This window comes from Trachemys scripta, chromosome 8 (genome assembly GCF_013100865.1).
Source record: "Trachemys scripta elegans isolate TJP31775 chromosome 8, CAS_Tse_1.0, whole genome shotgun sequence".
Lineage (NCBI taxonomy): Eukaryota > Metazoa > Chordata > Testudines > Emydidae > Trachemys > Trachemys scripta.
Window position 1 is genome coordinate 88,124,318 of NC_048305.1, and position 13,780 is coordinate 88,138,097.

A 13,780-nucleotide genomic window follows, 5' to 3' on the forward strand; every position below is an offset into this window, starting at 1 on the left:
CTTAGGATACTTTTACTGTAGTCCACTCAAAATACACATGCTGACATATTTCTTAATGAAAATGCTGAGAGCTTACAGTACTTGGCTCCATCCAGTGCAGCTACAGCCTTTTCCAGGCAATTTCGAGTCGGATTTCCACTACGGCTATATTCGAAACCCTGTGGTGAAAATAAGATACAAAAACAACAGTAAGTGTTGGAGATTTTGGAGGAGGTGCTGTACAATAATATAGTTAAACTTGTACTGACAATCACCGGTCTTAAAACTTGGTAAAATCCTAGACCATCCAAGAAATCCATATTCCTAACACTAAATTATGTATCCAAAAAATAGCCACCTGCTATCACAAGCTGTTGTACACCACCCCACAGGGACCCAACAGCCGTTGCTTGTCAGAACAGAAGACAACCTATTTGCAGTCAAACTAAGCACTCTCATAAGCTCTAGTAAGTCATTTCTCTGAGACATAACCATAATTTGGCTGGTAAGGTTTTAATATGTCCTGTTATATTTTGTTGATAATTAGTCTCACATTAGAAGCCCTTTTTAGTAAAAGTAGTCTTTCATAGTTCAATTCCAAGCATTAACATTTATCCCTCCATTTTGGGAAACTGAGGCCAGAGCTTCAGCTATGTAAATCTGTACAGCTCCACAGATTTCATGTAGCTATGCTAATTTACATCAACTAAGAATCTACCCTGTATGTCTAAATCACATGCAACTTTTAAAACTTAGGAGTTAGTATGGGAAATCTGGATGCAGTGTGTGCTCATTAAAGTACAGGCTGTATTATAATGAAGATAAAACTACAATAAGTTAATTTGCTACCATTTTAAAAATTAACTCAGTTTTTGGCACCAGCTGATTTTAATCATCTTATTCTAGCAATAATCTTATGAGACTCCCTCATGGACGTTCAAATAGGACATAATAATCTCTCTGGTACTTTGCAAAGGGTCCACGCACCTTTAACTCCAGTTGACCTCAATGGGAGGCAATGAATATTTCGGGATCAGGCTCAAATATAGTGCAGTTGGGGCTTGATCCTGCATCCATTGAAGTTAATGGTAAAGTTCCTACTGGCTTCAAATGGTGAAAGCCCAGGTCCTGAATCCTGTTCCACAATTCTAGAATGCAGTGCTGTCTCAAGTTTTCAGCAATGCATGACTGTCACACAGTGATGCCAAAATGTATAATTGGTAGTCACATGAGCTGCCTCGGAACAAATGTTTACATATCTGAAATAATAAACTGAACTGAATCCAAAACCTCCAGGGCCCTAATCAAAGAGAAAGATGAGCTTCCCTTTTAACACACGCAACACTCCTGCCAATTGCAAGGCAGGAGCTGAAGAAGGCCTGTCAGTAGATTCTGAAAGCCACAAAGTCAGCCTGAAAAATTATGATCCTCAAAAGGACAAGTATTTTCTTGGCACAAGTCATCCTAAATTCCAACTGGCATGTTGGGAAGACCTTCACTGGTGCAATGAGCCCAACAGCCCTCAAAGGGGCAATGGAGTTCTGTCTAAAGAAACTCAACAGGGGGGGAAAAAAGGGAGGGGGGGGAGGGAGAGAGTCTGGTTAAGTATTCTGATGTCTTTCTAGTTTCAGAATCCCAGTGTAAAGAGATTCTTCATCCTGTTCTGGATTCTGATACAAGCTCACACAAGGTAAGGAAGTGGTCTTTGAACTTGCAGTAAAAACATGCCTCAGAAAGTTGGATAAAAAGTATATTCCATTAACTCTCCTGTATTTCTGTTCTCCAATTGACTGTAATCAGCTTGTGATTATTTGCTATTTTAACTCAAATTTGGCAAATAATTATTGGTCTGTTGCTCATTCACAAGTATTTGATATTTAAATTCAAATTCTGTCAGGAGGATAGTGAGAGAACACACTGATCACATGGTATGTTTCCATTCCTTAGTTAAATAAGGGTAATGCTTAGAATGGGGGGGGGGGGAGGGGGAAAAAAAAAAATCACATTTATGAATTCAAAAGTTTATTTTTCACAATTATTGCCCAAAGTCTGCTTAAAATTCTTAGTTTCCACAAACATTTCTGCCAGCATTCTCTATTATATTTATGGAAAGTGAGCAGCAAATGTTTGCTAACATTGTCGGAAGACAGGTTACTGGGCTCAATGGACCTTTGGTCTGACCCAGTGGGGCCATGCTTATATTCCAATTGAAGCAAATTCATTTAACAATACGGAGGAGGTTTTTTTGTGGTGGTTGTTTATTACAGTATGGGTCCAGATTACATTCTGCTATCAAATTTCAGATGAAGTAGTATTCTGCTTGCCCATAGACCATGTGATAAAGGACAGAACATTCATCTGGCTATCAGTTTCCTGATGTCGAAAGCACTTCGGAATCTACACCAACACATCTACAGAGAGTCAAAGGCACAAAGAAGAGTTAGGTACTCAACTCCAACTGACTTTTAGTTTGTGTCTTTGAAAATTTCCCTTAGAGACTGTATGTTTTTTCAGATCACAGGGAAAGAGGAGGTTACTCACCCTGTGCAGTAACTGACGTTCTTCAAGATGAGTGTCCCTGTGGGTGCGCCACGCCAGGTGTTGGTGCGTCCCTGAGCCTTTGCTCAGAAATTTTTGTAGCAGTACTCGTACTGGCCACACATGTGCAGAGGCTGCCCCCCGGCTCTGAGTCTAGCTTAATAGTACACATGCATGGCCGGTCTCCTCAGTTCCTTCTCTACAATGGAGGCTACCCAACTCCGAAGTAGAGGGGAGGAGGGTGGGTAGTGGAGCACCCACAGGGACACTCATCTCGAAGAACGTCAGTTACTGCATTGGGTGAGTAACCTCCTCTTCTTCGAGAGAGATGTCCCTGTGGGTGCTCCACTCCAGGTGACTTAAAAGCAGTGTGTCTCAAGGAGATAGGGACTTCGGACCTGATTGGAATGCCGTAGATAGTACAGCCCTGCCCAAACGTATATCAGAGAGAGGGCCTTGAGTAAGGGCATAATGTTTAACAACTGTGTGTTCAGAGGACCAAGTGGCTGCTTTACAGATGTCAGCCAGGGGAACTTTGCTTAAGAAAGCTACAAAGGCAGCCAGAGATCTAGTGGAGTGAGTTCTGATGCCGTCTGAAGGTATAACCTTCTTCATCTGATAGCACAATCGGATGGACTGAGAAATCCAGTTTGAAAGTCTCTGGGTAGAAATAGGAGTCCCTTTGGAACGCTCCGCAATGGAGACAAAGAGTCTAGAAGAATTTCTAAAAGGTTTGGTTCTATCCAAAATAGAAGGACAAGGCCCTGCGTACATCTAATGTGTGCATTGTGGCTTCGAACGAGTTGGCATGTGGTTTCGGAAAAAAGGTTGGTAGGTGTATCGGCTCATTAATGTGGAATGATGAATGCACATTTGGAAGAAATTTAGGGTGCAATCTGAGGGTAACCTTGTCCTTGAAAAATAGCATATATGGTGGGTCTGCCATAAAAGCTGCTATTTCTCCTGTCTGTCTGGCAGAGGTAATTGCCAATAAAATGCTGTTTTCATCAAAAGGTTTAAAAGGGAGCACGTGGCTAGGGGTTCAAATGGTAGTTGAGTTAGGCAAGATAGGACTAAATGAAGGTCCCACGGAGTGATAGGCGGTTTAATGTCTGGGTATAGGTCTTGGAGTCCCTTGAGGAAACGCTTGGTGATTGGATGAGCAAAAACAGAGGTATCATCAATTTTGTCATGAAAGGTTGTAATAGCAGCTAAATGGACTCTTATGGAGCTGAAAGAAAGGCCGGATCGCTTAAGATCCAGTAGGTAGTCAAGTATGATCGGGAGAGGTACCGATATGGGAGAAAGTTGTTTAGATGAACACCAATGTGTGAATTGTTTCCACTTTCGTAGATAGGTGGTGCGAGTAGATTGTGTTCTACTATGTAGGAACACTCTTTGAACTTGTTCAGAGCAATCTAATTTGTTTTGGGAGAACCATGTAGGAACCAGGCTTTGAGGTGAAGCATGGACAGGTTGGGGTGGAGAAATCAGCCGTGTTGTTGTGATAGGAGGTTCGGGATGAGAAGCAATGAGATTGGTGGTTGAATTGACATTCTGGTGAGGAACGGAAACCACGGTTGTCTGGGCCATGCTGGGGCAATCAGGATCACCTTGACACTGTCTGTTCGTATTTTTATCAGGACCCTGTTGAGAACCGGTATCAGGGGAAATGCATAGAGTAAGTTTCGGTGCCAGGGGATCATGAATGCATCTCCCAGGGAATGTTTGCCCAGTCCTGCTCTGGAGCAAAAATCGTGACATTTCGTGTTTTTCGCAGTTGCAAAAAGGTCTATGGTTGGGTGACCCCAAATGCGGAATATGTTGTGAATGGTTTTCTCGTCTATCTCCCATTTGTGATCCCAGGGAAAGCATCTACTTAGTTCGTCCGCTGTGGTGTTCATCACTCCAGGAAGATAGGCAGAGGATGTTGTTCACAAGGCACCAATTCCAGAGCTTCATAGCCTCTGTGCAAAGTGAGTGGGAGCGAGCTCCTCCCTGCCTGTTTACATAGAACATGCATGCAATGTTGTCTGTCATTATGCGTACATGGTGATTCCTGAATAGTGGGAGGAAGTGACAGCACGCATTGCATATGGCTCGAAGTTCTAGGACATTTATGTGCAGAGAGGTTTCGGTTGAAGACCATGTGTGGTGAGACATGTGTGCACCCCAGTCAGAGATGCATCGGTAGTCAGTATGAGGGATGGAGCCTCTTGAAGAAAGGGGACTCCAGAGCAGAGGTTGGAGTGAACTGTCCACCACAGTAAAGAATCTTTGACTCGGAAAGGTATGGAGAGAGTCTTGTTTAAAAAGTGCACATTCGGTCTGTAAACCGTGCCCAACCACGCTTGGAAGCACCTCATGTAGAGTCGTGCATTAGGCCATGTGACCTAGTATTTGTAGACAGTCTCGGACAGTCACCTGGGGACTGTTGCAAAGTTTTGTGGCCAGAAGGCTTATGGAGCTGAAGCGGTCGGGTGGGAGAGATGCCAGTCCCGTCCGGGAGTCGAGATATGCTATCTCATAGAACTGGAAGGGACCCGAAAGGTCATAGAGTCCAGCCCCCTGCCTTCACTAGCAGGACCAAATCTGATTTTGCCCCAGATCCCTAAGTGGCCCCCTCAAGGATTGAACTCACAACCCTGGATTTAGCAGGCCAATGCTCAAACCACTGAGCTATCCCTCCTCCTCATGCTCCTATGAACTCCAGATGTTGGGTGGGGCATAATGTGGATTTGTTTTTGTTTATTTGCAGGCCTAGAGATGGGAAACAAGCAACGGTAAGCCGCGTGGATCAGAGAGCTTCGTTGAACGTTGAGGCTTTGAGGATGCAATCATCGAGGTAAGGAAATATTACGACCCCTTGTTTGCTGAGGTGGGCAGTGACTACGGCTAGGATCTTGAAAAAAACACGGGGGGCCATGGACAGTCTGAAGGGGAGAACCCTGTATTGGAAATGTGTTGAGCCAAGGGTAAAACGTAGGGAGTGTCTGTGGGCCGGGTGTACAGTCACATGAAAATAGGCATCCTGTAGGTCGAGGGCTGAAAACCAATCGCCCCACTCCAGCGCTGGGATATGGTGGTGAGAGTAACCATCCTGAACTTTTGCTTTTTGACAAATTTGTTGAGCCGCCTGAGGTCGAGGATTGGTTGTCATCCCCCGGTTTTCTTTTCTGTTAAGAAATAATGGGAGTAAAAACCCTTCCCTTTGTGTCGTTCTGGCACAATTTCTATTACTCCTAGTTGAAGGAGATGTTGCACTTCTTGGCAGAGTAGTTGCTCGTGAGAAGGGTCCCTGAAGAGGGACGGGGAGGTTGGGTGGGAGGCAAGGAGAGGAAGGGGATGGCGTATCCAATTGTAATGACCTCTATAACCCACTTGTCGGAGGAAATGGTCTGCCATTGATGGGAGAATGGTCGTAGGTGGTGTCCAAAAATAGGTATGCTGGCTGAAATGGGAACGCTGTTTTCTAAACCCTCGACCAAGGCTTCAAATCTGCTTATTAGTTGGAGGGGGTTGAGGCGCCCCCGCAGAATTGGGACGACGATGCTGGAATCTCAGTCTCTGGCGTTGCTGTTGTTGTTGCTCCTGTGCTCTATGGAAGTGTTGTGTATATGCGGGGTAGCGTGGGCGTTGGTAAGGTTGATATCTATATTGTCATCTCCTGGTCATAGGTGTCTGGAGACCTAAGGACCGGAGCGTTGCCCTTGAGTCCTTCATTGAGTGAAGCACGTTGTTCGTGGTGGAAGCAAAAAGTTTTTCACTGTCAAAGGGAAGATCTTCAATGGTACTCTGGACCTCTCGAGGAAAGAAAGAGGAAGAGAGCCAGGAACCTCGGCGCATGACCACTGCTGTGGCAGTCGATCTTGCTGCAGTATTGGCTACATCGAGGGCCGCTTGAAGAGCAGTACGTGATATGATTTGTCCTTCGGAAACCAGAGCTGTGATTTGTTGTTTTTTTCTGTTCTGGGATGTCATCAATAAAGTCCATGAATTTATTATAGTTTCTGTGGTCATATTTTGCAAGAACTGCAGTATAAATAGCTATACAAAATTGTAACGTTGAGGATGCATATACTTTACGACCAAAGAGGTCCAAGTGTTTACTTTCCTTGTTGGCCGGGGTGGAGCAGGAAATACTGTTGTTTGGTCCTTTGGTTCGCTGCATCTACTACCAACAAGTTTGGCGCCGGATGGGTAAAAAGGAATTCAGAGCCCTTAGAAGGGATGAAGTACTTCCGGTCCGCTTGTTTACAGGTAGGTAGGCTTGTAGCTGGAGTCTGCCAGATGGACTTAGAAGGTTCTAAAAGGGCTACGTTGATTGGTAATGCAACCCTATAGGAAGAAGAGGGCTGTAGGATGTTCGTTAACTCATGCTGTTGTTCAGGGACTTCCTCCAAGTTAATTCTCAAGTCACTGGCAACTCTTTTAAAAAGGTCTTGGAATTTTGTGTAGTCATCCGATGGTGTTAGAGGAGGGGGAAGTAAGGCTTCCTTAGGCGTTACCCCCGGCTCTACTGGAATAGGAGCAGGACTTGGTTGATCCTGCAAGTGTGACGGTGCTGCCTGGTGTCTTGTGTCATTGGCAAATTCGTCAGGTGGTGGTGTTAGACCGATGTTGCACCTGGTTGAGGTGGAGTAGTGCGTGTGTTCTTGAGAATACGATGCCCATGGTGCCCAATATTGCCATGGTGATGGGTAGGGCATAGGTGGTTCACCCCTCAGGGGGCAGGATCCTGAGAATAGGATGAGGTAATTTTTCTATTACCTCTGTTGACTGGGGTCTGGGGATGGGAGTCTTGATATGGTGAAAAATCCCCCTGTGGTTCAGCTTCCTTCTCACTGGAGGAAGGCTGTTCAGACCCTGACTCAGCCATTGGAGAGAAGCAGGCATTCAGCAGGGGAGACTGCGGGATAGGTGATACAAACAGATCTCTTGCCTGAGTAAACTGAAGTGCTGAGGCTCCTGTGTGAGGTGAAGGCTGTGCAGGAGGAAGTTACAGTGAGGGAACATTCCTCTGAGCTGGGGTTTTGTTTCTTGGCTCACTGACAATCAGTGGGTGCCGGTGCCGTGGCCAGTGCTGGGAGGGCAACATCAGCCTATAGGGGGTCAGACAGGTTGTGGAATGTCAGCATCGCGTCCATCGCGGTGCCGAACGGTGCCAGAAGAGAGGCAGGCAGCTGGAAGCCTAAAGCCTCGGCACCAGAGCTTTGCGCCGCCACCGCAGCCTCAGGCTGGTTTCGCGCAGTGCCGGAGGAGCCCGGCTCATCAAAGGTGCTCAGGCAGGGAAGCACAGGCAGGGAAACTGTTGATCTGCCTGAAGAAATCTTGTGCCTCATAACCTTCTTTGGTGAAGAAGGTCGCCCCTTTTTTTTGTAGATTTTTTTAGCTTCTTTGTGGTGTGGGGGCTGTGTTGGGCAGCGGAGCTGGAATCAGCGCCTGGGTCTGAAACTGACCCCAGAGATTTTTGAAGGCGGAGCAGTTTGAGTCTAAGCTTCCTGTCCTTCTATGCCCTGGAAGTAAGTTTGCTGCAGTGGGCACATCTTTGGGGAATGTGGGCTTCCCCCAAACATTTTATGCATTGTGAGTGGCCATCTGATAGAGGGATAGCATCCTTGCATGTAGAACAGCGCTTGAAGACTGTGGAGCCAGGCATGTCCGAAGCGGCTGTGGCTGACAGGAACAATTTTTTTTTTTAATTTTTTTTTTGTAACAGATAGAAGTGGTAACTAACTATACTAACAACAAACTAACAACAAACAAACTAACTAGAAGGCAATTGTAACTAGATGAAAGGATTTCTAAATGAGTCTGCTGAGCTCTGTCTCAGGCCGGGGACGGTAGAGAAGGAACTGAGGAGACCGGCCACGCACGCGTACTATTAAGCTAGACTCAGAGCGGGGGGGCAGCCTCTGCGCATGTGTGGCCGGTACGAGTACTGCTACAAAAATCTCCGAGCAAAGGCGCAGGACGGACCAACACCTGGAGTGGAGCACCCACAGGGACATCTCTCGAAGAAGAACCTATACCTCTAGCTGGGGGGAAAAGATCGATGTTGCTGGCTTCACTTGTTTACTTAAGTTAGTACGAGGACCTGCACACATGGGTCATTTTTTTTAAAATGACTGTTGATTTAGGGTGCTTAATTTGAGACAGCTTAGAGGGCTCTGATTTTCAGGGGGCAGGTACTCAGCACTTCTTTAAAGTCAGGCCCCTTTAATATATCTCAAACTGGGCACCCAAAACATCACTAATCAGGTGAAGATCTTGGCTCTGAATCAATGGCATTTCAGTCTCTTTGATCTCTGCCAGCAGGCATTATTTCCTTTCAGCCTACAGTACAACCCCTTCTGTGCTAAATTTACTATACTCAACCCCTTCTCTAGCATAGTTTGTAGTTTATGGAGTATTGCATTGCTTTTTGCTCTGCTCTGCAGTATGACCACTTTTTAGTAGTATTACAGTTAAGAGAAACTGTAAGGACCATATATCCATGCCTACAAACTATCAAGGAACTTTTTCTATTGCTCTTCCCCCATACCAATACTACCGGGAAATCAGACTGAAAGAAGAAATACAGTCTAATGACCTGATTCTGATCCACATTCAGCTAATTGTGGGAGATATTAAGCTCCAAGCTGACTAGTCTCAGAGGAAAACAAGTTTGCCTTCTCTTGACAACTGCTACAATTCTGCACTAATAGAGCAAAAGGAGCAAGGGAGGGAACTGTTTTTCTTCCAGCCTGTTTTGCATGTTTACTTAGGGCTTCTCTACACAGGAGGAAAGTCCAAAGTAGCTGTTGTGCACTAGCTATTCTGCATTAACCACCACAACCACCCCCATATGGATACCCTTCCTGAGTACTAAAAGGGCCCTTGTGCCCATTAACATACTTCCAATATGAATTAAATTAAGCTAAACTACTTAAGGGTACACTTAATGCACAGTAAGAGTGTCCACACAGAGATAGGGTAAGAATTTAAAGTGATCCATTGTCTACAGCCAAGCTCTAAGATATAATCGTTTTTGCTCCAATCACTCAGACAGAGACAAGCACCTACAAGATCTCTATCAAGCATTCTTAAAACTACAATACCCACCTGCTGAAGTGAAAAAAAAACATTGACAGAGCCAGAGGAGTACCCAGAAGTCACCTCCTACAAGACAGGCCCAACAAAGAAAATAACAGAACACCACTAGCTATCACCTTCAGCCCCCAACTAAAACCTCTCCAGCGCATCATCAAAGATCTACAACCTATCCTGAAAAATGATCCCTCACTCTCACAGATCTTGGGAGACAGACCTGTCCTCGCTTACAGACAACCCCCCAACCTAAAGCAAATACTCACCAGCAACCACACATCACTGAACAAAACCACTAACCCAGGAACCTATCCTTGTAACAAAGCCCGATGCCAACTCTGTCCACATATCTATTCAAGTGACATCATCATAGGACCTAATCACGTCAGCCATACCATCAGGGGCTCGTTCACCTGCACATCTACCAATGTGATATATGCCATCATGTGCCAGCAATGCCCCTCTGCCATGTACATTGGCCAAACTGGACAGTCTCTACGCAAAAGAGAATGGACACAAATCTGACATCAGGAATCATAATACTCAAAAACCAGTGGGAGAACACTTTAACCTGTCTGGTCATTCTATGACAGACCTGCAGGTGGCTATCTTACAACAGAAAAACTTCAAAAACAGACTGCAAGGAGAAACTGCTGAGCTGGAATTGATATGCAAACTAGATACAATCAATTTAGGATTGAATAAGGACTGGGAATGGCTGAGGCATTACAAACATTAAATCTATCTCCCCTTGTAAGTATTCTCACACTTCTTATCAAACTGGCTGTACTGGGCTAACTTGATTATCACTTCAAAAGTTTTTTTCACTTACTTAATTGGCCTCTCATAGTTAGTAAGACAACTCCCACCTGTTCATGCTCTCTGTATGTGTGTGCAATTGTGTGTGTGTGTGTGTGTATATATATATATATATACACACACACACACACACACACACACACACCCCCTCAATATATGTTCCATTCTATATGCAACCAAAGAAGGCAATCTAGCAATGCATATGAAGTGGGCTGTAGTCCACGAAAGCTTATGCTCTAATAAGTCTCTAAGGTGCCACAAGTACTCCTGTTCTTCTTTTTGCGGATACAGACTAACACGGCTGCTACTCTGAAACCTGTCAGCATCCAAAGAAGTGGGCTGTAGCCCAAGAAAGCTTATGCTCTAATAAATTTGTTAGTCTCTAAGGTGCCACAAGTACTCCTGTTCTTTTTACCTACCCCACACTAACTCACTGCGCACTACCTCCCTCAGGCAGCCAAGCCCCTTCTTTCATCATTCTGACATTGCTAGATTGACATGCATTAAATGGTTAAAAAGTCAAAAACTTTATTAAGCATTATAAATATTGATTTTTAAATGCATAATATGTCTCTGCACTGAGTATTTAATGATAGCTATCCTGCTTTGGACAGGTGCCTATTTGGGCAGCTGCCACCTGGTTTATGAAACTTCCAAGCTGTGTTGTAACATTTAAAGTGCAGTGGCAAAGGATTTCTGTTCTATGGTATCCACTGGAATCTCTAGAGTGAAAAATGAGTGTGCATTTCCACTCCAGACCTTTTTGTGATACAGAGGAGGATTATTTACTGCAATGATACAGAATTTTTGCTTTTGGCTGAAACTTGGCATACTTGGAAGAGCCTTCTCCAGGAAAAATAAGTTTGTTTTGAAATTTTGCAAAACAAAAAAATTGTTGAGACTTTTTTTAAACTCTTCAGCTGTAAATAGTTTGCTGTTTTACATCCTTTTTGTGCCCCAAAACTGGATTTTAAAAAAAATAAACCACTATTTCCAGTCTGAATTGACAGGAAATAAATTGGTTTCCCTTACAAATGTGCGCGTGTTTACATGTGGATAATTTGTGTAAGGATCAGAGCTGGACTGGACCTATAGGGACGCACATTTCTGCTTTATAGGGGAGTAAACCTTTTACCCCACCTCATTTCCTGACAGGTTGAGAGAGCCTTTGAAACCGACATCTGTTCCATGCCTCTCGCTCCTGCCCGCAGCGCTTTCTCTCACTCACTCCCCACGTTTCCCTTCGCCCCGCATCACCCCTTCCACTCCCTCCCCCGCAGGAGTCCCCACTCACACAGTGCTGGCCGGGCGCCTGCTGCTTGAAGGTGGTGGAGAGAGAGATGGGGGGCACGACGGCCATGGAGGTCCATTGTTCCGGCTCCTGCCCCACGTGGATAGCCTGAGTGGCGAAGTGCTCGAAGGGCGGCAGGAAGCCCTGGGACCCGTCCTCAGCCTTCTCCATGGGGAGTTGTGGCGGTAGGGGGACCGAGGAAAGCGGCTGGTGCTGGCAGCTGCCGGGACAGGAAACGAGGCAGGCTTAGGCTATAGGTTGCAGCCGGCCGCTGTAATATACCGTGCTCCAGGCGCCGGCGACTGCCTGCAAACCAGCAGCTCCGCCTTGCATTGCACAAACCGTCTGGGGGAGGAGACCAGCCCGGGCGTCGCCGCCTGGGCCTGCCTCTCATTGGGCCCCGGCTGCTGACCCTGGGAGACCCTGGCTTCTTGGGAGGAGACCGGCGGGAGCTGCCGTGTGTGCCAAGCTGCCCGGGGTAGCATTGCTGCTCCACTGGCCCATGAACAGGCGTTTGGCTGCATAAACTGAGAATCTGCCAGGGAGACAGCGGTGCTGGGTCCGTGCCAGCCCAGGCCACAGATACTCCCCTTTCGGGTCCTAAAGCACAAGGTCTGCACCTGGCCCTGGTTTGGTGAAGCAGAGCGCTCCCCGCTCCTGGCTTGCTGCCCTCAGAGCTCTCCCTCCTCTTTCCGTTTATTTTAACTGTTCTGTATCTACAGCACCCTTGAAGTGCAGCTGGCTCTGGGTTAAAAGGCTGCCACCCAGCTGACCGTTGCAGTCTGCAAGGCATTTCTTTCTGCATAACATCTCTAATATACAGTCTTTTCTATCCATAGCTAAAATTCTTGGCCAGGTTCTCATAATCTTATGTGATTACTACAGCAGCCTTTCCTCTAGCCTTGACAAATGCAATGTTGCCCCACTTGTATCCAGTCAGCATGCTGCTGCAAAGGTCATTCTGCAGGCTTGTTGCTTTGAATATATCACCCCCTCTCTTTGCATCTGTCCACTAGCTCCCCCTCCTCTGTGTATCAAACATAACCTACTTTTTTACCCTTTCAGTGCCCTTCACAGCCTATCTCCCCACTACCCATCATCTCTCCTTCGCTATTAGGGTGACCAGATTGCAAGAGTGAAATATCAGGACACAATGACAGATACAGGTGCACAGAGCCATGAGAGGGGGCCCTAGGAACCTGCAAGAGGGGTTGTACGGCCCCTGCTGCAGCCCGCACCACAAGCCACAGGGCAAGGACACCTATTGAATTCAATGAGAATTTTGCATGTGAATTGATGTACCTAGTTCTGAGATTATAAAGCCAGAAGGGATCCGGTGATCACCTGGTCTCACCGCCTGTATAGCACAGACATAGAACTTTCCCAAAATAATTCCTAGAGGATAGCTTTTAGAAAAACACCATGACCCTTAGTTTATTGTTAATCGTTAGTTACTTTCACCATTGAAAAGGTGTGCCTTATATCCAGTCTGAATTTGTCTAGCTGCAACTTCTAACCATTGGCTCATGCTCTACCTTTCTCTGCTAGACTGAAGTGCCCATTATTAACTATTTGTTCCCCATGTAGATATTTACAGTCTATAACCAAGTCACTTCTTAACCTTCTTTTTGTTAAGCTAAATAGATTGAGGTCCTTGAGTTGATCACTGTAAGGTATGTTTTATAATCCTTTAATCAGTCTTGTGACTCTTCTCTGAACACTCTCCAATTTATCAATATCCTTCTTAAATTGTGCACACCAGAACTGGACACAGTATTCCAGCAGTGGTTGCACCAGTGCCAAATACAGAGATAAAATAACCTCTCTACTCCTGCTAGAGATTCCCCTATTTAGTCATCTGGTCACCCTATTTCTGTATGCATTTCCCCAAGGTTTTTTTGTAAAAATCAAAACTGAACTGCCCCAGAAATTCTGTCATGTGGAATCATCGTGAAACTCGCATGGCTCCAACCCTGCCGATGAACCTTTAGATCCACTGCACAGACTTCTGCCACGTGAGCTAATGGAGTAAGTGATGGCAGAGGCAGTAGGTTGTCATCCTAT

General features: G+C 45.7%; 1 protein-coding gene and 1 long non-coding RNA gene across 2 annotated transcripts in view; one reads left to right on the top strand and one right to left on the bottom strand.

The window, feature by feature from the left end:
- Window positions 1–12,134, bottom strand: part of CTH (cystathionine gamma-lyase) — a 49,828-nt gene extending 37,694 nt beyond the window's left edge. Inside the window, exons 1-2 of the mRNA XM_034779255.1 lie at window positions 11,720–12,134; window positions 77–158 (exon numbers count right to left, since the gene is read on the bottom strand). Of these exons, the coding sequence (XP_034635146.1) occupies window positions 77–158; window positions 11,720–11,887 (250 nt within the window). The 5' untranslated portion in view covers window positions 11,888–12,134. The remainder of the gene's footprint in view (window positions 1–76; window positions 159–11,719) is intronic.
- Window positions 2,201–6,310, top strand: LOC117881686. The gene is made up of 3 exons (XR_004646841.1): window positions 2,201–2,423; window positions 5,276–5,362; window positions 6,195–6,310. It is a non-coding gene; the product is annotated as an uncharacterized LOC117881686 (long non-coding RNA).
- Window positions 12,135–13,780: the final 1,646 nt, after the last annotated feature.